The following is a 25,959-nucleotide window of genomic DNA, read 5'->3' as shown; positions in this document are numbered from 1 at the left end:
CACTGTTCCAGGCAGGCGGCGGGCCTGGATTGGCTGACTGTGCATACACGTGAACCTGTGTGTGTTGCGCCGTGTTCCTGATCCGATTATAGTCAACTCATAAAGGGTTGCTCCCTTTTTTGCATGAAGAGCTGAAGCAAAGCAGGTCACAGATGCTTGTAAATGCCAGGGCCCAACGGAGACCATCGCCCTGGAAGAAAAAAACATTCTTCCAGGGCGTGAAAAAAAATCGCAATACGTCACGTCGCAAATAGTTCCCTAAAAGTTCTCCAAGGTTACTGTATTTTCCTGACTATGAGCTGCTAATTTTTTCCCCCACACTTTCAACCCTGAACCTTTTAACTGTATTTATGAATATCTTCTAACAGGCTTCAAGCCGTCAATAGATTTAATCACAGTCTCGTCACATCTGCCCTGAATACTGAATATTAATTGCCATCTGCGCTTGGAGTGCGCACGCTAGCTGCCTGAAATTCTGTCGTCTGTGCGTAGCAATGCATGACTGTGTAGGAGCGTCTATAGAAGATATAGTAGGGTGAAAATAAGTCTCTCGAGTTCAGTCGAATGAGCATCGGGCACGAGTGCCATAAATACATCCATTTCTACAGTGCGACCCCCGTCCCTCTGTTGTTTGTTTATACCCGTACATGCTCTGTGATTGGTTGCTGACCCGTCCAGTGTGTACCCTTGAGAAGGCTCCAGTACACCCGTCACCCAAAATAATTACCAACACATTTTTTAAAATCGAGTTTTACACTAATAGAACATATCATAGCACAATGACGTGAAACACTTATTAAGAAAAGTTTTGTGTCTTTGTTTCATCACGTCTACAATATCAGTTTTTCAGGGATCGAGACAGCACAACCAAATCTCTTCATCTAGGGATTCCAAGCCTTTAGGAACTGTAATAATTGCTCCAAACCTCCTTCCTGTTGACATTCTACTACTAATATTAGAGTTGTAGTGTGTTGTTGTTTTGCAATGTATCGTGGTTGGCTTTCTTGCCTTCTGAAATTAGAATGTGAACCAGTTGGGGCAATAAACCCATCAAGTCACCGCGACAAGTGAAAGAGAAAAGAGTGGGTGTAAAAGCATCACCTCTCTTTCCCACGCACCAAAACAACACTAGAATCGGGAAAAGTGCTGTCCGGCCCTCACATACCTGAGGATGACTAATTTGTTTCAAAACACACACACACACCTCATGTGTGCCGTTTCAACTCAGAAGATAATTAGGGTTATGGGATAATGTTAGGGCTAGGGGTTAGGGTTGGGGGTTAAGGTTAGTGTTAGGGGTTAGGGTTTAGGTGTAGGGGTTTGTGGTAGAGGTAAGGGTTAGGAGGTTAGGGTAAGGGGTTAGGGTTATGGTTAGGGTTAGGAGTTTGGGGTTAATGTTAGAGGCTAGGGTCAGTGGTTAAGGGGTTAGGGTTGAGGGTTTGAGTTAGGGGGTTAGTTTCTGCAAGTAATGGAGGCAATTCTAAAAAATTTTAAGGGGGTGCAAATTTGTGTGTGCATGTGCGTGTGTGTGTGTGTGTGTGTGTGTGTGTGTATTTGGGGGCGAATTTGTCACATGGTCCAGTCCTGAATGAAGCTTTTGGAGCTTGTGTGGAACTATATTGATTTATCTCTATCATTGATGAGATCTTGCACATCCTTGCCCACTTTCTCCTCCGCATTTCAAAGGCTCTCACGTCAGATCAAACAGAACACACAAGTTCAAAAGCATTGCTTGTTTTTTACCAGACAAGGCATGTTACTGCACTGTTTAGATAAAAAACACGAATGGCTGGTAACCAAACAGGCATATTCATTTAATGTACATCTCTTGTGTTTCATGTCAATTTGTCAGAGTGGTCATAATACTGTTTTGTGGCTGGCCAAGTGTATATATTTATTTGGCTTTACAATGGCTCTCTTCGTGTAGCCTGAATTAAATTTAAAAGCTATTCTGTTATCCACCTACAAAGACAGAGAGCTTAAATTGATACAGTTAATCAAATCTCACACAGGAGATGAGTGAGACACACCGTGCATATCTAATACACTTTTTGAGCACACGTCCTGTTGTGCATGCTAGTTGTTCAAGAACCTTGAAAAACAAAGCGTAGTCGAGCTTTGAAGGGTTCGCATTGTGAAAAGCTGCTGAGATAGCTACAAAACAAATCTTCAAACAATCAGTGACATCAATAGAGATGACATTTTGGACCTGATAGATGCTAATGTGGTGGTTGCTCCTCAAATGCCTATTAGCAACACGCTGCCTGCCCATGACTCGCAGCCATGGCAGCTTGTTTATTTAGCTTGACAGTCAGTCTAATACGGGAGCTTTGCCAGCTATCGCAACAGGAGATGTATAAAGAATGGCCTTTGTCATACATTTGGAGAAGAAAATGTACCATGGCCGGCCATAAAAAAGGGCAGCACCTGGGTTGGACAAAGCAAATTGGCAGCAAATGGGTAGCCTAACTCGGTTATGAAACCCTTACCGATGCAGCGAGTAATGCTCGTTTCTTAAATATGGGCTGTGTGAAGTCCGTCGGGTTTGGTTTAGCAATGTTTTGGACCGATAATATTAGCTATGACAATGCAATTTTTTAATCCGATGTTCCTCGCATATGGATCCATTTTCTGATTTCTTGGATGTAGTATTTTAAAAATGCTCTGTAAAGCACTTTGTCCTAGCTGCAGCAGTTGTGAAGGCTCTATATAAATGAAGCTGTCTTGTATTGTATTCACTTTGGCATAGCTCCATCTAGTGGATGCATAACGCAATCGCAGCAAATATTGTAGTTTCTATTCTACGTGCCTGATAATGCGGTGTGCCCTATAGATGAAAATGGTTTCAAAATAGGCCATTCAATGAAGGTGCGCCTTATACTCCGAATTGCCTTGTAGTGTAGAAAATCCTTTTTATGGTGGTCTTCGGAGATACTCATTAGAAAGATGTCATTCACAAGTTTTAACAACATTCTGGTGAATGCAAAGACTCATCGTGAAAATCAACATGAAAGCAACTCTTGTGTCCACTTGATGTTGTCAGAGAGTGAAATTATACTCTTGAGCTGCAGAATTGAGATTCATCAAAGGGAAAAAGTCCTCTTGGTCTCGAGCAGCCTTTTGGCAAATCGCTGAGTTTGGAAAGGATTTTGCTTTCATGTGCACTTCCCAGCAACTGAAATTTGGGAGAGAAGCACTCTAGAAATCGTGATCAAAGGCGATATCTCTTTTGCAGCCATGATCAGGCAATGGTTTATCGGCCCTGTGAAGCTTTTTTACTTGCGACCCTCTCTCTATTTCAGACACTGTTTGATCTGTGTTCAGTGCGTTTCATAATTTGTGAAGAGACTGGCTGGCTGTGTCTGCAGACTTAATACCTGTACTTGCAATTTTTTTTTTTGTATAATCACAATCACTGGATTCCCAAGGCGTTTTGTTACAGTCAGTGCAGAGATCATCCTTTCAAGGGAACTCACAGAGGACTCTTAATGGCATATGACTTGGCAAAAACATAAGGATGCTAAATTTCGCTCTATCTTGCATTGAAGATGTGGTAGAAGAGCGGCATCGTGTAAGAAATCAGTTGTCGTTAACGTTCTCAACCAAAGACTCAAATTTAGTGTTTGGTTGTTAATGTCAGGAAATTGTATCCCCGGTTTATGACAATGTAAAAATGATTATCATTCTAGTAGAACCGCCCTGACCACACGACACAACTATTGGGGTAAGGGGCTCATACACAGACATACAGCCGTGTGTGCAAGGAAGCTTCCAATTGCTCACATCACTTGCACAACCGACTTCATCATAATACCAAAAGAAAACTCCGCCCATATGAACAGTTAAACTGCGTTTTACACCAGACTTGCTCTGGGTGCTCAAGTCTCTCTCTGTCTTTCTCTCTTGCCCACACACACACACAAATCTCAAATCTCCATTCAAAGCATGGATTTATTCATCATCGTACATTATTCAATTTTTAATCAGGCACTGAAATTCTGGGCTCCCAAATTTAATAGCCCGATAGGAATAGCCTTGACAGGACACTGCAGGGATTCTGTGAATTTGGCCCCTGAATCCTGCACACCTTCCGTTTTGAATCGAACATCATGTTCCTGTTGTTACTACTGTAGAGTGCTGGTTTAATCTGCCTTGCATAGAGTTTCTTGTGTTTCCTGTCGCTAGGCAATAGTACTTTTTTGTATTTGCCCGTCAAGCACAAAGATGACTCAGAGATCCTATGTATTTGTATTTCCTATGTAATCCTTGAGAATCCATCAGACTGTTAGTTTTCAGAAAATGTTGCAGCTGAAGTGTCATCCCCTTTTCTGTGTGTCGGTCACAAATAATTGATATACAATGGAACTAATCTAAAATTGTAATTTTGAAAACTGCTGCGTCCCATCAATTCGGACTGAGCCGTGATAATGACTGTCGGATTCCATTCTGTGTCACCTCACTCGACATTATTTGATTTGAGCAGTGACGTACAGTGAGGGTTAGGGAGGCACTGATCGTTCATGTTTGTCAAGGCTTTTTGGTTTTTCAAGTAACAAAATCCTGTATGCGTCCGCACACTCACGCATTGAGAATAAAAGGCAGGGAAAGCAGAAAAGATGTTTTTTTTTTCTTTTTGGTATGTTTTTGTTAATAGCACAGCCACAAAGCCAGTCTTTACGTGTATACCATTGCATTTGAAAAGAACGAGGAGCTTCAAACCTGGTAGTTCTAGCGTCGGATTTCCAGTATTTATGATTTCCCGCTTTTTTTTGAAAGTCCAGCTTTGCAAAATTTCTGAGTTTGGAAATGAAATCCTCCATTTTCAGGGCGAAAAATGGCAGCTAGTGTTTTCGCACAGCACTTGTTTACTGTTTGCGCACGGGTCAGAGTTCAGTGTGACCAGGCTGGTGGCAGGCTATCAGGCTGCTCACTATCGCCACCTTCCTAGAGGCACAGGTACTGGCTGACTCAAGGCAAGCGTTTTCCCTTTGGATTTATGTGATATTGGCTGTCCGTGCCTCACCTCTCATCTCCAAAGGATACTCTGTTTATTTAAGCAGGAAATACAGAATTAACACCAAAATCATAGTCCAGAGGACAACTATTAATACTTGTGTTATTTCATTACTTAGTTTCTTTTTCCTGTCATGATGGCAGGGGAGGCACAGCCTCAACTGCCTACCCTGACTGCATGTTCCTGGATTTGAGCCTGCATCCAATGATCAACCTGCTACATGTGCTTCGCTTTTTTTCTGATGCATTTCTGACACCTTTTCTAAAAGAAATACAATGAGAAGAGGAGAAAAATATCTACTGTGATTTACAGTAATCATGAGACTTATTTAATGCATGCTTTGGTCGTGTTCAAGTACGTTCACTCAGACTGTTTCAGTGTCATGTGACTGCGCAAAGTGTGGCTTCTCTTAAGCGGTGTTTAGCACCATTAGCCTAGCGCTTTGTATACATAGGACTTTGACTTGGATCATGCTAGCTCGCTGATAGTGGAGCTTATCTCACAAGGGTTACCTAAATGCAACGAACAGGATTTAGCCTTGGGCTTCACTGCACAAGATGTGCTGTACTGATAATTTAAACTTGTATTATCATGCCATATGCAGCTAATCCAATTTTCATGTATTTATGTATTGCAACCGCAGCTTTGTCAATTTGTTCCAGCAAAATGCTTTGTCACACTCTTCTACACAAAGGTCATTTCTGTTCCTTTTTTAGGATCGTGTCTGCGCAGGAAATAAATCACATGCAAATCATGTTGCCCCTGCTCGTTCATGCGTGAACACATTCCCAAGAACATGTTCCGTTCTTATGGCTGTATTATGTTTATTCCCATGAGAACAAAACAGATGACATTCCTGCGAGGAAAGATGACGGCTCTCTAACAACAAACCTATCATTTGGAAAATGGGATACACAGTCAGATGCAGTGAAAATAAACACATTGAAGCATCCTCGAAAAAGGAAAATTGAGCATTCGAAAACGATTAGGGATCTATAATTTAATCAATGACAGTTGGATATTGAAATGTCATTTATATTGCAGACATTTTACGTGCCTAGAAAATACCCTGTATCTTGAGCTGTGTTAAAATGTATTTGATACTTAGAAGTTGAGGATATAGGGGTCACCTCATGCAATTCAAATTGAGTACTGTCCGCCATGGCCCGATCAGAAACACGTGTCTGCTTCCAAACAAGGGCCATTAAACAGAAGACAAAGGACAGTTTGGCAAACCTGAAAATGGAGAACGATGAAGAACCCTTCAAGTAATATGGTGAGGACCAGTGGGAATCATAATGAAACACCCCAAATGATGGCGATTAGACAGGGAAGCTTTTCCCGTCGTCGCTGTAGGCAAGTGTTTATGCAGGTAGAGTCCCTTATGAATAAATATTCCATAAACACACATGGGATTGTTTCTTTTATGGAGGGAGGGTTGGAAAAGCAGTTGCTATAAAAATCAAGAGCCACTTCCACGAAGAACCCGCATGCATCAACCAGCAGTAGTAGCCTGTTGGGTAATTTAATCGCCCTCATCAAACCTACCGTCATCAAAATATTCGGTTTACTACGCAAAAGTCAAGGTCACCAATAGCTTTGTTGTTTGAGTAATCATACGATGGCTAAATGTGACTTGAATGTCACTCAGTCAAGGTCATGACTGTGAAGAGGTGAAGACAGTCTGTCTGTTTTTCAGGTAACAAACGATTTCATATTTTTTGGGGAGGATGACAAAAAGATGGGCAGTGCCAATTTGTTTGTGATTTTTTTTAACAGGGATGCATAGTACCAGTGATACCATAAATTACCGAACCTTCAATTTTGTTTTGATCATCCACCGAAATGATATGGCTTATTCCACGGTCCCTATCAATGATAGTTTTTCTAAATATGAATGCAAGAACCCCGCCCCCCACCCCAATACATAAAACCAGGAGTGAACTAAGACTTTTGCACAGTACTGTGTAATACGCGATTATTTCAAGATGGTCATTGATTGCATTTGAGCTGAGTCAGGTATCAAACTGGAGAAAATAGGTCAGTGGATTAATTGTCAAGACCAAAACTGCAGCAACAGGAGTGCTTCAGCCGAGCATTGTCTGATTTGTTTTTGAAATTAACGACCGTGATTTGATACTGAACCGGTATTTTGTTTTCTTAGCTGAATTTCAGCTGCTGAAATGACTATCCGTCGAGCTGTTTTCCACGGCTTATCAGGGCCACTGGTAACTGTGGGTTCATGACTCCAAATGGTCGACAACACAGACTTACAAGCATTCCCACTCACATCCACACCTGCAGTAATTGAGCGCAAATCAATTCCAGATTTGATAGATTTCTTAAGAATTTAATATACGCTGTCTTGGTTTTCTTCGTTCCATGTCCTCAAAGACAGTTTTAGTCTTGACATGGGTCTCATTTTATGCGGTCTTCACCACAATATGAGTCGTTGCATATTGGCTTGGCTTCTGTAACACAATGCCGAGGTTTTTGTCAATTTCTAAAAGCATGTTAACCGTTGCCCATTTCGTATTTACTCCTGCTTTTGATGAAATGACACTTCACAATAGTCGGGGGTGGTGGGGGGGGATCTTACTTCAAGTCAGTCCGCCACTCAATCGCATCATCCTGCACCAGCCTCTGCTACAGCTAATTACCCCGAAAATAAGCATAGAATGTGGTGCAAGCTGGATTCCTTTCGGGCAAAAAACTCAATGTCACACGGATGTGAAGCTACACAAACGAAAACTGCATATTGGTTGAGTACAGGTTGCATTTGGATCGCATTGTATATCTTCCGACAAGTAAGTAGCACATACAGACCGTATGCCATCCGAGCGAAGAGACTAGCATATCTATTAGCTAAAACAGCTCTCTCCATAAGGAGCCTAGTGCAATCTGTCTCGTCTACTGGTATCAGCTCAACTTCCTCAGACATATCTCGTACAAGTCGAGCAGGGCACACACATAAAGATAATCCTGAGTCTGATCCTGATTCTCCCCGTTCCAACCAAAGCCGGCAAAAGACCCCATCAACTGATGTGCGATGATTATCCTGTCCAGTCATCCTTTACCTTCCCCGGTTAGAGCCGACAAAACGCATTATGTTCAATATTCATCTTAGAATATTGTCGACAGGACATGGAGCTCTGGGATCGTTCGGCGTCGCGAAACGATTGCCAGTCATCACATGAGCATATGAAAAGAAACGAACGGCAATGGTAACAGATGCAAAGCTCACAGTGAGAGGACTTCAGGATCAGAGAGTCAGCTCATTGAGTTGAGTGTTATCCAAATCTTACCGCAAAAAGAAATGACAAAGAAGTTGTGGCAAGAAATTCTTACAGGCAGCCTTGCTTTTTTTCACCCGCAGCAGTCTGGATACCCACTTGCGGATTTCTGCCTCTCACAGGTCAAACCGGCTTCTATGTCGTTTGCTCACGTGTTTTTGGGGGGACAAGACTCTGATTGTCGGAGGACAGATCAACTGTGTGGTGTGCTGTGTTCCGAGTACACCTCACACCATTTGAACGATACAATGCTATCTTGTCTTGTCATGTCGTCTTTGTGTGTACCCTGCTATTGTTAGCTGGCATTGTGGTCGGCGGGTATCATGATAAGATTATAAAAAGACAATCAGTTAAAACCAACTTTTATGTGACGATATAGATGTGCGTTGGTGCTTACAGTACATGTCTAAAAAGCAATCCGTTCTATAGATTGATGCTCTAGTACGAGAAAAGGAGTATTGCATGGTTCAGTGTCTCGAAGCTTTGCAATGCGACAAGATGGCCATTGACTAAATTAAATATCATAATGTCCAATCCTCTCCGGTTGAGTTTTTTCTTTTTGTCTGATGGCTAATCAGCCAGGAAGTCCGTCAGCAAAGGGAGTCTCCTCCAAAGCAGCCGCCGAGCCGTTAGTCTCTCCTTTGTCACCTCCTGATTCTCTTTCCTCCTTGTCTTCATCCTGGCTAAGTGGGTCCAAGTCAGACAGGCCAAAAGTATGCATTTTTGGTTCGGGGCTCAGCAGTGACAGCTGCGGCAATAGCGGCCCATCCCGAAGCTTCGCCGCCATTTCCTTGGCGCTGCACGCGGGGGTGTTGGTCTCATAGACGTCGTGGAAGTTGTTGTAATCGACCTCATAGAAGCCCTTCTCCAGAGAGAGAACCGGTGTAAAGCGGTAACCCCAAAGCACTTCTGTGTCCAGATAGGAACTCCTGGCTTGACACGTCATCCCTAATCCGGATCCAGGCAGGCGTATCCACACACACACACATACAAATTAAAGGTATGAACACAGAGAAACAGAGACAAACAACCAAAGCAGACAGAAAAACAAACACACAGACAGATGACAAGAAAAGGGGAGAGAGACGTCAGTCAATTTTTCACGCCGATACTGTAACTGCATACCGAAACCTCCGCTCCTCCACGGCATCCATCAAACCAACAGCCGTAGCAATTCTGTACGTATTAAATATTTAAAATACGTACAGAATCTTGCAGATTTCTGTCGGCAAAATTACCAGTTGTGAAAGGTAGCAAATACTGGATTTGTCACTGCCCTGAAGCAGTTTTATTAAAACTATCCAAATAACCCACTCGGCTTTATGAGCATGTGATCCACTGCACTTAGAGTATGTTGACCCTGTCGGTGGTCTTTTTGAGAATTTTAAACCTACTCCATCTTTCCCGAGCTGCTTGGAATTTATGCTCCACACAAAGGAAAGAGCACCAAATAGACGGTATCCAACCCAAATTTGCGGGCTGGCTATTGTGATCTTAAATTTGATTCCTCGAGAGGTGAACGTGTTGTCAGTGGATTAATCCATCCATCCATCCATTCCATCCATTTTCTGAACCGCTTTATCCTCACAAGGGTCGGGGGGGGGGGGGGTGCTGGAGCCAATCGCAGCTGTCTTTGGGCAGTAGGCGGGGGACACCCTGAACCGGTTGCCAGCCAATCAGGGCAAGGCACACGGAGACGAACAACCATCCACGCTCATATTCACACAGAGCGACGATTTGGAGTGTCCAATAAGCCTGTCATGCATGTCTTTGGAATGTGGGAGGAAACCGGAGTACCCGGAGAAAACCCACGCAGGCACGAGAACATGCAAACTCCACACAGGAAGGCCAGAGCTGGAATCGAACCCTGCACGTCTGCATTGCGAGGTTGATGGCCTAACCACTGGACCACAGGGCCGCCGTAGATTAATTCTTTCAACCAATTACATTGCACCTAATTTTCTGACTCTCTTTCTGCCTGTGACACAAAGCGTGATTTCGATTGGATTAAAAATAGAAGAACACTTGATTCAGTTTCTTTTTTCATTCCATCTGGATAGTGACGGCCTAGTTTTTATTGTTAACTTGCCAAATATTTGCCTTTTTTTTCGGTGACATGAAAGTCAGCCTTTGTTTGTTTTTATATGAAAATGTTGCTTGTCTTAACTGGAGGAGGAATGTGTATTTTTATGGTTTCTTATTTCATCCAGAAGCGGCCCGGCGGCTGAGTGCTTAGCGCGTCGATCTCACAGTGCAGAGGTGGTGGGTTCGATCCTGGCCTTCCTCCCACATTCCAAAAACATGCACGGCAGGCTGATTGAACACTCGAAATTGTGCTGAGGTGTGAAGTCTTTGGAACTGCCGCTGCATCGCTGTCTATTAAATACTGTTTAAGGTCACAGTGGTGAAAGCAAGAAGAACAATAATTGAACCACATTACAGTTATCCGCCTCCATCAAGAATTCACGCGTAGAAGCACCCCTTCAAGGCAGACCTTTCAACCCAGAAAGAAAGATCGACACATAAAAGAGAGCTTCATTCCAGAATTAAGGCTGTTCCATTGAGGTGAGCTGCCTCCTGCTTCTTGTGCATCGTATGCTATGAAATCATTGTCAAGAGGTCAAGGCTAATTACCAACATTGCCTACATATCAAGTCCCCGTGATAATTCGTGTTATCACGTTAAATGTTTGGACAGCCAAGGTTATGTACGCGTACTTGTTTCCCTGCTCGTCCGTTCCTTTGTTGTTTCCCCTCGAGGCTTCCCATCGACACTAAATTCTCAAGCTGACTAAGCTTTGTTACTCGTGGAATTATTTGTCCTTGTGTTTATTTCTGACTACGCTGGGGATATGCTCCCCGCAAGGCTTTCCAATCTTGGTCATGTCATGTTCTGACCGAGCTGACTATTTGATGCAATTTTGCTGCTGTAGACTGTAAATTTCCCCAGTGTGGGACAAATAAAGGATATCTTATCTTATCTCATCTTATCCTTTGGCTGCAGACCCATCCTGGTGTTAAGGCCCTTTTGAATGTGTCGTTGGTCTTATGCACACATTGAATGATGCCAAATTAGTCCAAAGTAGTGTATGTGTTTGCGTTTGGTGGAAAGTTTGATAGATATCTGAACTCATTCATTCCCAAAGACGTTTTTATATGTCTTTTCAGACTTGGTTCAGAATTAGCTGGTACTGAATTAATATGCAACCCTACTTTTTCATTGGTCGGGTTACATATATATATATGTATATATATATGTATATATATATATATATATATGTAAATATTTTCATTGGTCGGTTTACATATACAGTACATATATATTCATTCATTCATTCATTCATCTTCCGAGGCCGCTTGATCCTCACTAGGGTCGCGGGGGGTGCTGGAGCCTATCCCAGCTGTCTTCGGGCAGTAGGCGGGGGACACCCTGAATCGGTTGGCAGCCAATCGCAGGGCACACAGAAACGGCCAACCATTCGCACTCACACTCACACCTAGGGACAATTTAGAGTGTTCAATCAGCCTGCCATGCATGTTTTTGGAATGTGGGAGGAAACCGGAGCACCCGGAGAAAACCCACGCAGGCCCGGGGAGAACATGTAAACTCCACACAGGGAGGCCGGAGCTGGAATCAAATCCGGTACCTCTGCACTGTGAAGCCGACGTGCTAACCACCGGACTACCGGGCCGCCTACATATATATTATATATATATATTATATAAACCGACCAATGAAAAAGTAGTGCAGTTGCATACCTGAATTAGGTACCAGATAATTGTAGTGTAACTTTTACGGATAGCATGGTGAAAAATAGAAATATTCAGACGTGAATGCATCAGAAAAAGCACGAGTAGCTCGCAATATTGACAAGATCTGCCGTGCCATTCGGAAAACAAACGATACTGTGTTGCACAAAACACCTCTTATTTGGCATATCAATATTACAATGGATAAAAGATGACAAAACTGTCATGAACTCTCGTCAGGGACGGTTCTACAATGACAACAAGGTTTGTTGTCGGCAACACGGACACACACACACACACACACACACACACACACGACGGGGCCTCGCTGACACCGAAACTCTAATAACTGCAGCATACTCACGAAGATGTTTGCTCAGCTGACTTTGAAGTTGCCAAAACAACTACCAGAATATATCGATAACAAACAGACGCTTTAGAGGTTATGAGTGCACTGTTCTGCTGTCGACACTCATCCGGAGTCATTACGTGCAAGTGGATGTTAACACACGTCGGTTGGCGCAATTGTCTTGACATATTTAACATCATCATGATATTTACAGTATGGAAATGACATGAAAAGACAATGTCTTTTAAGTGCTTCTTTTAATGACTGTAATGCTGCGAATTATGGCTGGAGTTGTTTATTTACCTAGTTGCAGATGGTTGGGGGGGCGGCTCGTCTGTTTTTATTTGGACAAAAACACGTCGTGGGTTAACGTGAATCAATGTTGACATTACATAGCAATTGATCTCAAGTGGACCTTGTGGACTTGGGCAGACTGGGGTGATAAAATTTTGTGTGTTTTCGATTCACCCTTGAAACTGTTGCAGTATCAGATTTCATACTTGAATTCATCCGAAAGTCGTTTTACATGCTTTGATAACGTGCTGCTGTTTTGGTTGGCAACAGCGTGCCAACAAGCTTTGCAATGAACAATTATTGCTTTAGTCGCAGCTTAGACCTTGCAAAAACTGGCGCCAGGTGAGCAACAATTCTTTCCTGGTTCGGTAGTACGTCACTTGCTTGGGGGCGATGCCCACATGGTCCCTGACGCGCGTGCTCTCCCGTTACATCATAAAGAACCGGCAACCTCTCATCACTGCTTTGTCAATAGAGTTGTACGGTGTCACCGGGATTAAGTATTGGTGACTCAGTGGCACAGCTCTGGGTTTGCTTTCTGTCATTGGAAACCAAACTCCTGTTTGACTCTGAGGACTGTCACGAATGCTACCGGCACGCGATGACAAATCATCGAACTAAGCTAACTTGCATTTCTCGGGTTTAAGCTTGCAACCACTTCTAAGAGTCTCAAGGGGACATTGTGCGTGGAGGGGGGTTGGTTGAGCTACAGGCAATAGTCAGATTGGCCACTTGCCCGGAGGAGAAGGACAGTGATGACACTAACACCTGAACGCCGCAGCGGCTTGTGCTAGCGAAGCGAGGAGGTGATTTAATGCCGGAGTCAAGTATCCAGCGGTGTGATAAGGAAGCATGATGACTACTGGTGCTTTGGGATAGAAAATAAATATAAAAATCAAATGTGAAATAGAGCAGAAATGTTCCGATGCAAGCAAAGCGCTGCCTGATCGCACCAGGGAGTGTTGTGCTTTGTTCATGCTTATCCAGGAGTGTAAACCGTCCCAATTAAACAGTGTGTCTCATTTATTAAGGCCAATGATGGATCTCACTATTCTCAGTGCCGGCACGTGTTATACTGTACATTTTTCTAAATAAATGTACGCATCGAAGAGTGGGCAAAAAAAGGGTTTGTGCAAATTAGAATTCCCGCTTCAGCTAAAAGAGACGGAAAGCTCATTAAAGAAGACGCTTAACAGCTAGCTATGAGGCATTTTTCACACGTTCAAGATGATTTTAAGAGTTAGGGAAGTGGGGTTGAGGCTATCCAGAGACAATTTTGACAGTTTTTCAGTAAAATATCATAAATCCTGAAATTGAAATAGGAGGATTTTTGGAAATTTACCGAAATACCCGGTGTCGTCTGTCTTTTAAGAATAAACCGGCCTGAAGCAGTTTTGAAGGGCTTGGCATTTACTCAAACCAAACAAACATCAGTGCGGGTTGCCAAACGTCTCTCATTTTGCAGTAAAAATATCAAAGCAAACCTTGAAGTAGCAACAGTGGAGCCGCGGGTGGCTGTATCTTCACGTCTAAGATGGTATGGGAGATTCTTATCCTTTCGTGACATTTACTTTAAAATGTTGCTGTCGAATATATAAACACCAGCTCCTCTGTCGAACCGGGTCAGTTTCGAGAAATACGCGCATATTGAATTCCATTTCGTATACCGCCCACTCGTGCCAGTTCATGTTCATCCAGATTGTTGGCGGACTGGCAACCATTTATTGACGAGGTGGAGGGTTAACCTGTATTCCCAATCAGAAATCAATCGCCAAGAACGGTGGGGCTACTTGCGTACATCGGTGGGCATAAATAACATCAACAAAAATATGTTTATTTTTTTTCCTCTCTATCTGTGCGGTCGGTCCCCAACATCTGTGGACCGGGTCATGTACTGGTGGTTTAGGATTACCGCTCTAGACCACAAGCTATCGTTTCTCAAGATCCGTCCATTACAATATTATTTCTAAAACCGTATTTGGTGAGTATCCGTGGAGGAATTGATCACAAGCCTCCCATTATCTGTTTCATACCTGTGGCCTCCACCATGCCCTCGAGGATGACCACGATCTCAAATTCCTCCTTCTCCATTTGTGCCATGGACATCTCCCAGAAGGGGCTCTTTTCGTTGATCTCGTGCGAGATGATGAGCGGCGACACCAGGAAGAGGCGATCATCTCCCGTGTCGAAGCCGATGTTGATGTCAGTTTGGTTGAGCGGGATGAACTCCCCCTCCTTGGTCTGCTGCGAGCGGATAAGCTTTGCTCGGATGGAGGCCTCCACAATGTGAGAATTCCTCAGGTCCCCCACCCGAAACATCAGGCACATCTTGTTGTCTCGCACCGATATGACGGCGTTGTGCGAGAACATGAGGGTCTCGGCGCGGTTCTTTGGCTGTGAGATCTTGACAAACATGCAGCCAACCATCATGGCGTTCACAATGGAACCCAGGATGGCCTGCACCAAAAGCAGTATGATACCTTCTGGGCATTTTTCCGTGATGACCCGATAGCCGTACCCGATGGTGGTCTCAGTTTCAATGGAGAAGAGGAAAGCGGAGACAAAACTGTTGAGGTTCTCCACGCAAGGGGTCCAGCCCTCCTCATCCGCATGCAACAGATCCCCGCGGATGAGCGCGATCAGCCACCACAGGAAGCCAAAGAAAAGCCAGTTGACGACATAGACGAGTGTGAAAATAAAGAGACTGAGACGCCAGCGGAGGTCGACGAGCGTGGTGAACAAGTCACTGAGGTAACGGTAGGTCTCTTGCACGTTTCCATGATGAACGTTACATTTGCCGTCCTTTTGCACATAGCGTTGACGTGGCTTCTTGGAGGGGTCGGATATCAAGTGTGTTCGCTCGGTTGATATCTGGGCCTCCCGTAAGTGCTTAGGAAGCTTCTTCACCTACAGAGAGGAGATAAAGAGGCAATGTCAGAGAAAGAGAGAGCGTTTCCCTACTTTTCAATAAACCATCGAGGACTTTAACATTTTCTGGAAAGATCCTATCGTGTAGCAAAGGATGAACAATATTTAATTTTGCGTATCCTCACCAGGGTTGGGCATGTGCCAGCTGACCTTTGAACCAGAGGCAGTCATTTAATTGCAAGGCACACATCCAGAAACAACCATTCACACAAACCTACCAGGCATGTTTTTGGGAATGTGAGAGGAAACCAGAATACCCGAAGAAAACCCACACAGAGTGTGGGCGGAGTGTGACTTGCCTTGACTAAATCATGAATGGCGTTGATATAGTAGATCAGTATATACAGGGAGTAAGGGGGAGAACAAAAAAACAAAACCCAAGGTCGTTGGCTCTTTGTTGGCCCAATTCCAATGAACGATCTGGCTCCATTGCTTCTCTCTGCCTCACTCTCTTGCGCCAATGTCCTCTCACTTCACACCTGGGATCCTGGCAAGCGTGCATCCTCCAGCTTTCCCAAAGATACTGATTGCACCCTTAACCAAGAGTTCTCCATTTCCATGCTCTCTCATGAAGACGACCAACTTTCAAGTTAGTCTAGATCTTGCATCATTTTGATTTTTTTTTTCTCTCTTCTTGCTCATCTCTCTTGATACTCTCTTCTCTCTGACGTGATGAATCTACTTTGCATTGCATGAATTGGTTTGTCTCTTTAGTTTTACCTGTGCAGGCGTGACACCTATCTCCATGTTGTGGTCCATGAGGATTCTGGAATCTCCCGCCATCCTCAACTGAAGCTCAACACCTACAGCACATAGGAAAAATGTCGCCGTTAGAGCCCAGACAAGGAGTTGCACTTTATTAGTCCTTAGCATTAAAGCCAAAAACCAGCAAGGTTTGTCTCTCATCTTTCACCTCGTAAACGAGGTTATTTAAAAAAAAATTATGGTCATTTATGTAAGGGAACAGTTGCAGCTGTGTGTTTGTCCATTGGGTAAAGTTGTCAGGACATAACAGTCGCTCATCTGAGAAGCCCTGTTTTTTGTAGTAATCCTGCTAAACCTTTCAAGCTACACAAAGCAATTAATTTAGAGAGCCCTGGGTGTTGTTTGAAAATCAATGCGTGTTAATTTACCAAAGGAGCAAAGGATTGCCGGCGCTCTGTAATCAACGGTGCTCAAAGAAATACGGCTAAATGACATAGTCTGGCTGATTCATGATCTAATGGCATGTGACATTTCCTTGTCGTCACTCGCTAGCATCAATCAATTTCACTGACCAGAAAAGCAGGCGGGACAGTAAAAGTGAGAGGAACACATCACAAATCAGGCCCACATAGGAATGTAGTGTTGACTTTGAATGTCCAAAGCAAATGGCAGTGTGACGTGACAGGCATCTGAGCAGGGAGGGGGGCAGACAGCGTGTGTGGAAAACACACAAAGCTTCTCACGGAATATATGAAAATGATTTGGTTTCTCAGAGTCATTGTTTTTTGCTTCTCCCATGAATTTAGCTTGGCTCCATGAAGGTCTGTGAATCCTGGGCTTGTACAAAAAAAGTCAACGGTACCGTCGATTGCGGCTCACGGTAGACTCGGCAGTCCTGATTGAGAGGTGTTTTATCTGGGTGGTTTAAGAGGGTAACAGACATGTATCTTGTTACCAGGAGAGTGACTGGATGCTTTCGCTCAATGGTGCTTGTGTTGATAACATGAGTATTATATCTGTAGTGTTTCAAAGTAACAGGAAGGAATGGTAAGCTATGCCACATCAACAGCAGTCAAGTCAAAGACATGGTCATGAGCAAAATGAGCTCGCCTACGAATGTATTTTCAAAAACTTGCCGCACCTTTAAGTAGACCACATCTGAAAATGACCACAACTCAATGAGCAAGGTCAGAGAATGCCCCACAAGAGATCGACTGCTATTTGAGACCACGGTTTTCGGCAATTGCGATGTTGTCCTGACACTGACTTTATTCAACTCCGTACAATCGAGCGCACCATCAACAATGATATAGAAGCTGTTATGATAAATTCAAACATTACTTTTTACTTTGCGTTCATTTAGTGGGCACCTGTAAAGCAGAGAGCTTGCTTTGAGATGAAGAACATCCATCCATTTTCGAATCCGCTTATCCTCACGAGGGTCGCGCGGGTGTGTTACAGCCTACCCCAGCTGTCTTCAGGCAGCAGGTGAGGTACACCCTGAACTGGTTGCCATCCACTCGCAGGGCACACATAGACGGACAACCATTTGTGCTCACAGTTACACCCAGGGACAATTTAGAGTGTTCCATGAACCTGCCATGTGTGTTTCTGAGGAGGGAGGAAACCGGAGTACCCGGAGAAAACCCACGCAGGCACGGGGAGTAGATGCAAACTCCACACAGGTAGGCCGCAGCCGGAATCGAAGCCTGCACGTCTGCACTGTGCGGCGGACGTGATATCCAGTCGACCTGTGCGACACTGCTCAAGATGATGTCCACCTCGAAAGTCCACAAATAAATCAGCACAGCATTTCCAGCGCACTCGCGTTTTAGTCCATATAAAAAGAACGGCCAGCTGGTAATGTAGTTCCAGTCCCCATTGTACTGTTTCTGCAGTGACACCGAGGCAAGATGGCTGTATAGTGGAGATCAATCCCTGCAGTGTTGTTTTAAAGCACTGGCTTTATATATCACTATAAGATGGACACGCTTGTGGCAACACTACCAACTGTTAGTTTGAATCCTAAATGCAACGGAACTCATACATATTTTAGTGCTTTCATACCGGACTGCCACTAAGCATGGCATGGTTACAAATAGCAGTATTAGGTCGCAAAGTCAGCAATATTACTTCTCGCTGTTCAGAATGCAGCATTACTGGTTGCTCATCTGTCTACTTTAAGATAATGTATTTCACGGTTGTCGCAGAATTTTTTGTTGTTGTTGTAAAAACCCTGGCAAACAAGAAAGAATAAAAGAAGTGAAACAAGTGTAGTAACCAACTGGACCACCAATTTCCTTTCTTAACAAACTACGAGTCCAATTCAAGGTCGTATCGGTGATACTGATCCAATACCGATACTTTGTGCAAGTAAACCTGAAAGCCGGGGAGAGGTACCAGTAGCTCCCACCAAGCGCATATCATTCAGACAAGATCGCAATGGCTTACTTTCTAATGTGTTCCTATTTATAATAATATATTCTCCTCCAATGACTCACGCATCAAAGCTACCAGTATTTTGATTTGAGTATTCATTTTAGAGCATGAAAATCTGGTCTCGCAGGTCGTGATCTTTCAGTATCGATCTGCACATCACTTAAAGATACCACAAGTGAATGCCAAAGCTTATCTTGTGTTCCTGGATCGTAGTCATGGAGGCTGCTTTCCTTGAAGTAACGGCAGTGGAATTATTGCCACTGGTAGTGTCAGGATTATGTTCCTGGCCTTGACGGACCCGTAAAATAGCAAGGACTTCATCCCTATCTTTGTTCACTTGTGACACTTGGAAGTCGGGCAGGTCAAATGACTAAAAACGTCCCCCCAGCAATTTTGGCTCCAGGCCGGACGAACACTGATACGTTCATAGACTGGCGTAGACAAACTTCACACCAACCCTCCCTCCCGATTTTCCCATTATGTCCGATAGCGAGCAGAGTGTATCAAGTTTTACCCTTCTCATGGATGACCTTCTCCGGAGTGACACATTGAGATGTCCCTCTCACACTGACTGGAGAACAATTTCCCTAATGATATGTCAAACTCTCTCTCTCTCTCTCTTTGCATCCATCAGTCACTCTCTACCTTAATGTCTCGACTGTCACGTTTTGCGTGATGGTGGTTGTAGGACCCCAAAAGGCAGGGAGGAGCAGGGTGGATTGACCAAAATGTATGCTCACATAGTCACAGCTCACAATGACCCAGCAAAGACTGACAGACACTCAAGGAACTAAATTCAAGCTAAGTGACGAGACAACGAGAAATACCTGGACAAGACACAACGAGAAACACCAGGACAAGACACAAAGGGTTGAGGGAGCTAATTGGTTACACACAAGGAACACTGATAACAAGAACAGGTGGCGATAAAAGGACACATGTGGAATCAAAACCAAACGTAACCAGACAGAAACATAACACCGACACCTTTCATATATTCAAGTCAGTAAGAGGGGCGGCCCGGTAGTCCAGTGGTTAGCACGTCGGCTTCACAGTGCAGAGGTACCGGGTTCAATTCCAGCTCCGGCCTCCCTGTGTGGAGTTTGCATGTTCTCCCCGGGCCTGCGTGGGTTTTCTCCGGGTGCTCCGGTTTCCTCCCAAATTCCAAAAACACGCGTGGCAGGCTGATTGAACACTCTAAATTGTCCCTGGGTGTGAGTGTGAGCGTGGATGGTTGTTCGTCTCTGTGTGCCCTGTGATTGGCTGGCAACCGATTCAGGGTGTCCCCCGCCTACTGCCCGAAGACAGCTGGGATAGGCTCCAGCACCCCCCGCGACCCTAGTGAGGATTAAGCGGCTTGGAAGATGAATGAATGAAGTCAGTAAGAGTTGTCCAACAGTCTTTGGTGTGTGACTCTCACCCGCAAAAGGTAAGAGTGTGTTGTCAGTGTTGTTCAAAACTCAGATGGTTTCAAAGCGCAACACCTCCAGGAGTCGATGCGCAACTCTCTTCAAAACCTCAAACGATTCTGATATGCTGCTGATGTAAGACACTTCCTGTGATCCAAGGCAAAAGGTGTGTGGAATTGCGATGTTGACACTGAACTGGTCAATCGCGGGAGGTCGGCTGCTTGAAAGGTAGATCTCAGTTCGAAAAAAGGTTGAGCTGCTTGAACAGGTGACACGGTTTCCACATGAATTGATCTTTAATCATTTGAAGGGAACTCTATGACAACGCTTTCATTCTTCTGTCCGACCGTGCGTTGTTGTTGATGTTTTGGTGAGAAATGAATGAATGATGATGAATGAGCTCACAAGTTTCCACGGATAGATCGATAGATGTGTTAGCCATCCTCGATTTCTTCCTTTCATCTGTGCTAATGAGCTCCAAATGTATGGGAATGTATTTCCCCGGGGCAGAAGATGCTCACGCTCACTCGATGATTACATAAACCCTGTACAAGAGGGGGAAAAAAAAAGCAAGAAATCCTTATGTGTAGAAAGAACTGTATGTGCTCTCTTCCCACGTCTTGATGACACTGCAGTGATTAGCAGCCTTTTATTTTGCTTTAAAAGTATGTCCGATTTGCATCAGGAGACACCTTTTATTAGTGATGGTGATTTGTCCTCGTTCTACAATAATCTGGCATCTCCGCGTGTGCCCAATTATTGAGGAAGTGTTTTATATTCCAGAACACGAGAGGACACTTCCAAACATCCGTAATTAGAAATGTAGCCATGCAGACGCTGCGTGAATGCAGGAATCCTCAACCGGGTTCAGCTCAACTGGCGCAACCTGAATGTTGATCAGATAGACATCCGAAGCGTCTCTGCTATTGTCTGTCTGTCTCGAAGAAGAGAATACTCCTGAATTAGACAAAGAGTCCGCCACTATTCAAACATCCGAGTCAGATAAAGGTAGCCCGAGCCTCGTCGGCCTCGGCGCTAAATCTTCCAGGTGTATTTCATACGCTAACCTGCTGCTAGCAGATCAGTATAAAAGCCATTTATTAAGACTCTCCTTCAACGTGGTTAGCCACTTTTCACTGCGTATCACCGCAAAGGGCTCTGTTCGCGCCCGTTTGACATGGTCAGCATTTGGAAACTTCTCAGTTCACTCGTATGGAGACGCCCCTGTCAGAAACATGCTAACGTACAGCGTCAACAACAGAAACATGCTGTTGTCAATTCAACACAATTCAAACCAAAAGTTGTAAAAATATCACGTTAAGGGTAAAGTATGAGCCTTAATGGAGACTTCTTCTTACTTTTTTCTTTTCTGATTGATATAAAAATGATTTAGTAGATATAAACGCATAACGGGGTAGGACTAGATAAGTTTTTTACTTCATCCTACTCCCTTGAACATAATAACTGTGTTGAATGAAGACTGATTTCTTTCTTTTTACTTTTTTATCTACCTTATTTTCTGTCAAATTCATTCATCCATTCATTCATTCATCTTCCGAGCCACTTGATCCTCACTAGGGTCGCGGGGGGTGCTGGAGCCTATCTCAGCTGTCTTCGGGCAGTAGGCGGGGGACACCCTGAATCGGTTGCCAGCCGATCGCAGGGCACACAGAGACGAACAACCATCCACGCTCACACTCACACCTAGGGACAATTTAGAGTGTTCAATCAGCCTGCCACACATGTTTTTGGAATGCGGGAGGAAACCGGAGCACCCGGAGAAAACCCACGCAGGCCCGGGGAGAACATGCAAACTCCACACAGGGAGGCCGGAGCTGGAATCGAACCCGGTACCTCTGCACTGTGAAGCTGACGTGCTAACCACTGGACTACCGGGCCGCCCTTTCTGTCAAATTATTACTGTATATGTTTTATGTTCAATAAACAAACAAACAATCAAGCAAAACAACAGCGCAGCAACTTAAAATGATCACAAACTGGATTGGAACCAGTAGACTCAATCATAATACAGAGGTACCTCTACTTACGAAATTAATTGGTTCCGGAAGAAATTTCTACAGTAGAACATTTTGTAAGTAGAGACGCGTTTTCCATGTCAATGCCCTAATCTGTTCCAAGACACCCCCCCCCCCATAATTCAGACATAATGTTTTCTAAACCATAAAAATGCATCAAAATATGCAACAAATACATGTTACAATTCGATTATTACACCATAAATGAGAGTTGTGCATAATGTAAACAACAAAGAACAGAGTAGAGAATAAAAATGATGGTCATAGAACTTTTAACTGCGTCCCCATCGGTTTTTTTTTGCCCTCTTTAGTTCATGTTCTCTTTCAGAAGTGGTTTTTGCCTGGCGTTTTGTAAACAACCAATCCATAGACGTTCGCTCTTGTCGGCTTTTAACAATCCTTCGCAATAGTCCAAGGCAAAAATCAGCATAGTGAGCGATCGCCGAACGGGTGAATACTTTTTCTGGGTGATTCACATTTACGTAAAAACTGTCGTAATGCCTCATCGGCCCCCCCAGCATTGGTGTATCGCATTGGTTGGGTACTAAGGGTACCTACATTTGATCCTGTAAATGTGTCACTATTGAGTACCTCAATGTATAAAAGCGAATCAAGTGCTGACTACAATCTTGAGCGTAACCACTTTTCACTACTTCCTTGCACGTGACCCTTGAAGAACATGAATATTGCTGCATGGATGAGTAACGGCAATATGAAAGGTGACCTGAACCCATTTCTATTCACTGGAGTATTTTGCAATTCCCCCGAGCCAGCAAAATGCACTGATGTGTGTGTATCTCCAGTGCGTGTGTGTAAAGTTAAAAAATAAATAAAATAAGGAAAGCAAAGAGGCCATAGCGGAAATATCAAATCAAAAGGTAAAGGATGCTTCGCACATGCTGCTCTGTACCAAAGCAAATATATATAAGCTCCGGGAGGCCGTTGGCAAATCAGCTGTACGATAAATGTTGAGGCTTGGAGCCGTAGGTGCAGGTGAATTTGCATCGGTTGATTTATGAGTGGTTTTTTTTTCGATAGGATTATCGAATTGTAGAAGCAATTTTAGACTGTTTAATATATTCACTCGACATCAAGTGCCAAGGTTGCATTCATATTCAGCTACCGAATTTGAATTCTCGATCGTTCTTCTTCAAAATCAATACAGAGACACTGTCACCATCGAATGGCAACTCGGTCGTAGTCCAGTTCATAAATGATTTCGACTTCGGAACGTTCTCCGTGGTCACGTACTGTTAAAAGTGAAATACAAGAGAAAAGACCAATCGGACAAAATAAATGAGCTATTTGCACAATAGACGTAGATACACCTAACATTGTGGAGCGATCACAATTCAGCGGGTACCATTAAAAAAAAAAAGTCAATCAGAGTCTATTTTCATTCAACATGCTATCCCCACAAAACGGACCATCAGATTGAATTCTGTGCAGGGAACTTTCTTTTTCTCTGCATTTGTCTGACAGACGGTGCTGTTGTAAACGTTGTCGATCTGCTCTGACTTCAAAATGCTCTCGGAAGTGAACCACGGTAAAGTCTGTCTGTGAACAATTGCATTTGGAGTGAGCTGTTCACTGGTTTTGCGTCGATGGCTCACCCACCCGCCAATTGATTGGGGCATGACATGTATGAGATACCGTGGATAAATAAACACAAAGTGACTGTATTAACGACTACAAATGGGTCTCACGCACAGATTTATGGAGGGTACTTCATTAGACTGTCCTTATTCCTGAATAAGCTCCTGATATCCATGCATGGCTGGGTCGCGGGGGGTGCTGGAGCCCATCCCTGCTGTCTTTGGGCAGTAGGCGGGGGACACCCTGAATCGGTTCCCAGCCAATCGCAGGGCACACAGAAACGAACAACCATTCGCACTCAGACTCATACCTAGGGACAATTTAGAGTGTTCAATCAGCCTGCCACGCATGTTTTTGGAATTTGGGAGGAAACCGGAGCACCCGGAGAAAACCCACGCAGGCCCGGGGAGAACATGCAAACTCCACACAGGGAGGCCGGAGCTGGAATCGAACCCGGCACCTCTGCACTGTGAAGCCGACGTGCTAACCACTGGACTACCGGGCCGCCCCCTTGAGACACCCAACAGTGGCTTTATCAACAGACGCACTTAATTCGCAGTGATTTTGGAGCGTCTCCAAAAGAACCAGATCTCGTTTCCCCGTTTCTTAGGAAGAACAGCCTAGCAGGAGTGGAGCGCTGAGGGTTGCAGCTTGCAATGATGTGCCGAGAATAAGGTCAAAAGGCCCCCTATCAGAAAACATTACATCTTTGCTGTTCACCCCCCCGCAGTGCACTTGAAATAGTCCGTGATGGCACAAGCAACTGTGCGCAGGCTCATTAAAGATGCTTGAGATACGTGTCGAATGCTTTGTCGCTCTATTTAGAAATCAGGCTCTTGGAACTTTCCCTGACTTTCCTCTATTAACGAAGAGAACAGCGACGCCTCACTTTTCAAGTTTTAAAAAAAAAATGTAATTCCCAAAGGAGAGAGAAAAAAAAGTGATGATTGATTCGGCACATTGCCGAGACGCCTGGCTTTAAATTCCCCGATGAGACAATAGCGGGCGGGCTCTGGCGGGGGAGGGGGGGCTGTACTTGATTAATATGGCCACTCAACCCATTGCCATAAAAGTTTTACAGCAACTACTTTCCGGATGTATGTTCAAGAGAGTACCGAGTCGTGTGTGTGTGTGTGTGTGTTCGAGGTACTCGTTCCCAGGCAATCAATAAACATGATTTGCAGACAATGCTTCGGCGTAGCCTACAATATTCATAAGGACGCAGCCAGCAGATGATCACTACCCCCGCATCCGCCGCTTTATCTCCAGTCGAATAGCTAGAAGCGAAAACATGCCGTTTGGCTGTGGTCTCTTCGCTCTCCTCCTCCTCGAGCGCTTACGGTTGCGCAGATGCACGTTCACGCTCCTGCATTGCACTCAGTGCAACTGTACGGCGGCACCCGGCGCACGAGGTGCTTGACGATCGACTCTCTCTCTCTGGTTTTGTGTCACAGAGAGCAACTATCACCACCCCCCCCCCTGCCCCCGCCAACCACGAGGGCACGCAGATGCACGCCGCTGGCGGATGTACAAAAAACGCCGCAGTCACACCGGCGATAAAAAACGAGGAGAGCAAGATGTGATGATGCGATTCCATCGCGCGCTGATGGAGGAGGCACTTTGCCCATCAACACTTTTTCTTCTCCTTTCGAGGTGTCAGATGGTTTCTGGCTTTCATCCATAAGTGCCACTTTAATTCCTCTCTCTACTCTTGTTCGATTCCAAACGACACCGTTTTATCCCTCGGCGAACACTTTTCACCAGGCAAGCGACTCCGTGTGGGGACGATGGCCGATGTGCAATGGAAGTCGTCATGCAAAATCTGATGCCATCCACCAATAGAGTGCGACTGATCTCATCGGCCATTTGTAGCGGGCTTACCTTCAGGTCTTTGTGGGTGTAGCTGTCTCTTCGAGGCATCTCACAAACTACTCCACTCCCCCAAACTGTGCAGTCCTTTTTTTTTTTGTTCCCCTCCTCCGGTTTCTGGCTCTCCTCCACCGCCACCCTGTTCCTTCTGCTCCTCACAGCTCTGTATCAAGTGTGAGCGAGGGCTCTGTGTCTCAGGCAGAGAGGCATGGGTGGGGGAGAGATAGAGGCAGAGGCAGAATGAAAGAGAGAGAGGACAAGACAACGGGATGTAGCTC

At 44.5% G+C, this 25,959-nt stretch overlaps 1 protein-coding gene and 1 long non-coding RNA gene across 3 annotated transcripts in view; one reads left to right on the top strand and one right to left on the bottom strand.

Moving 5' to 3' along the window:
- Positions 1 to 25,959, top strand: part of LOC127609032 (uncharacterized) — a 114,468-nt gene that overhangs the window by 73,279 nt on the left and 15,230 nt on the right. The gene's annotated exons all lie outside the window — the stretch shown is intronic.
- On the bottom strand, positions 41 to 25,845 carry kcnj5 (potassium inwardly rectifying channel subfamily J member 5). Of its 2 annotated transcripts, none has more exons than XM_052078531.1 (4): positions 25,694 to 25,845; positions 16,348 to 16,430; positions 14,733 to 15,606; positions 41 to 190 (listed from the first exon to the last, which is right to left on the bottom strand). In XM_052078531.1, the coding sequence occupies exons 2-4, from the start codon at positions 16,408 to 16,410 to the stop codon at positions 147 to 149; spliced, it is 981 nt and encodes a 326-aa protein (XP_051934491.1). In that variant the 5' UTR covers positions 16,411 to 16,430; positions 25,694 to 25,845; the 3' UTR covers positions 41 to 146. The 2 variants fall into 2 exon arrangements, with proteins under 2 accessions (XP_051934491.1, XP_051934490.1); XM_052078530.1 differs by lacking the exon at positions 41 to 190 and adding an exon at positions 7,340 to 9,255.

Source organism: Hippocampus zosterae, chromosome 10 (genome assembly GCF_025434085.1).
Source record: "Hippocampus zosterae strain Florida chromosome 10, ASM2543408v3, whole genome shotgun sequence".
Taxonomy (NCBI): Eukaryota; Metazoa; Chordata; class Actinopteri; order Syngnathiformes; family Syngnathidae; genus Hippocampus; species Hippocampus zosterae.
This window is presented reverse-complemented; position numbering and strand designations above follow the sequence as displayed.

Bases quoted from the DNA above. Each gene is read 5' to 3' on its own strand.
- kcnj5 (XM_052078530.1), bottom strand. From the start codon at position 16,410: ATGGCGGGAGATTCCAGAATCCTCATGGACCACAACATGGAGATAGGT. The intron at 15,607-16,347 runs GTAAAACTAAAG...TCCTCTCTGTAG, and splicing joins TAGGTGTCACGCCTGCACAG to GTGAAGAAGCTTCCTAAGCA. The intron at 9,256-14,732 runs GTATGAAACAGA...GATCCGGATTAG, and splicing joins GGGCATGGTGGAGGCCACAG to GGATGACGTGTCAAGCCAGG.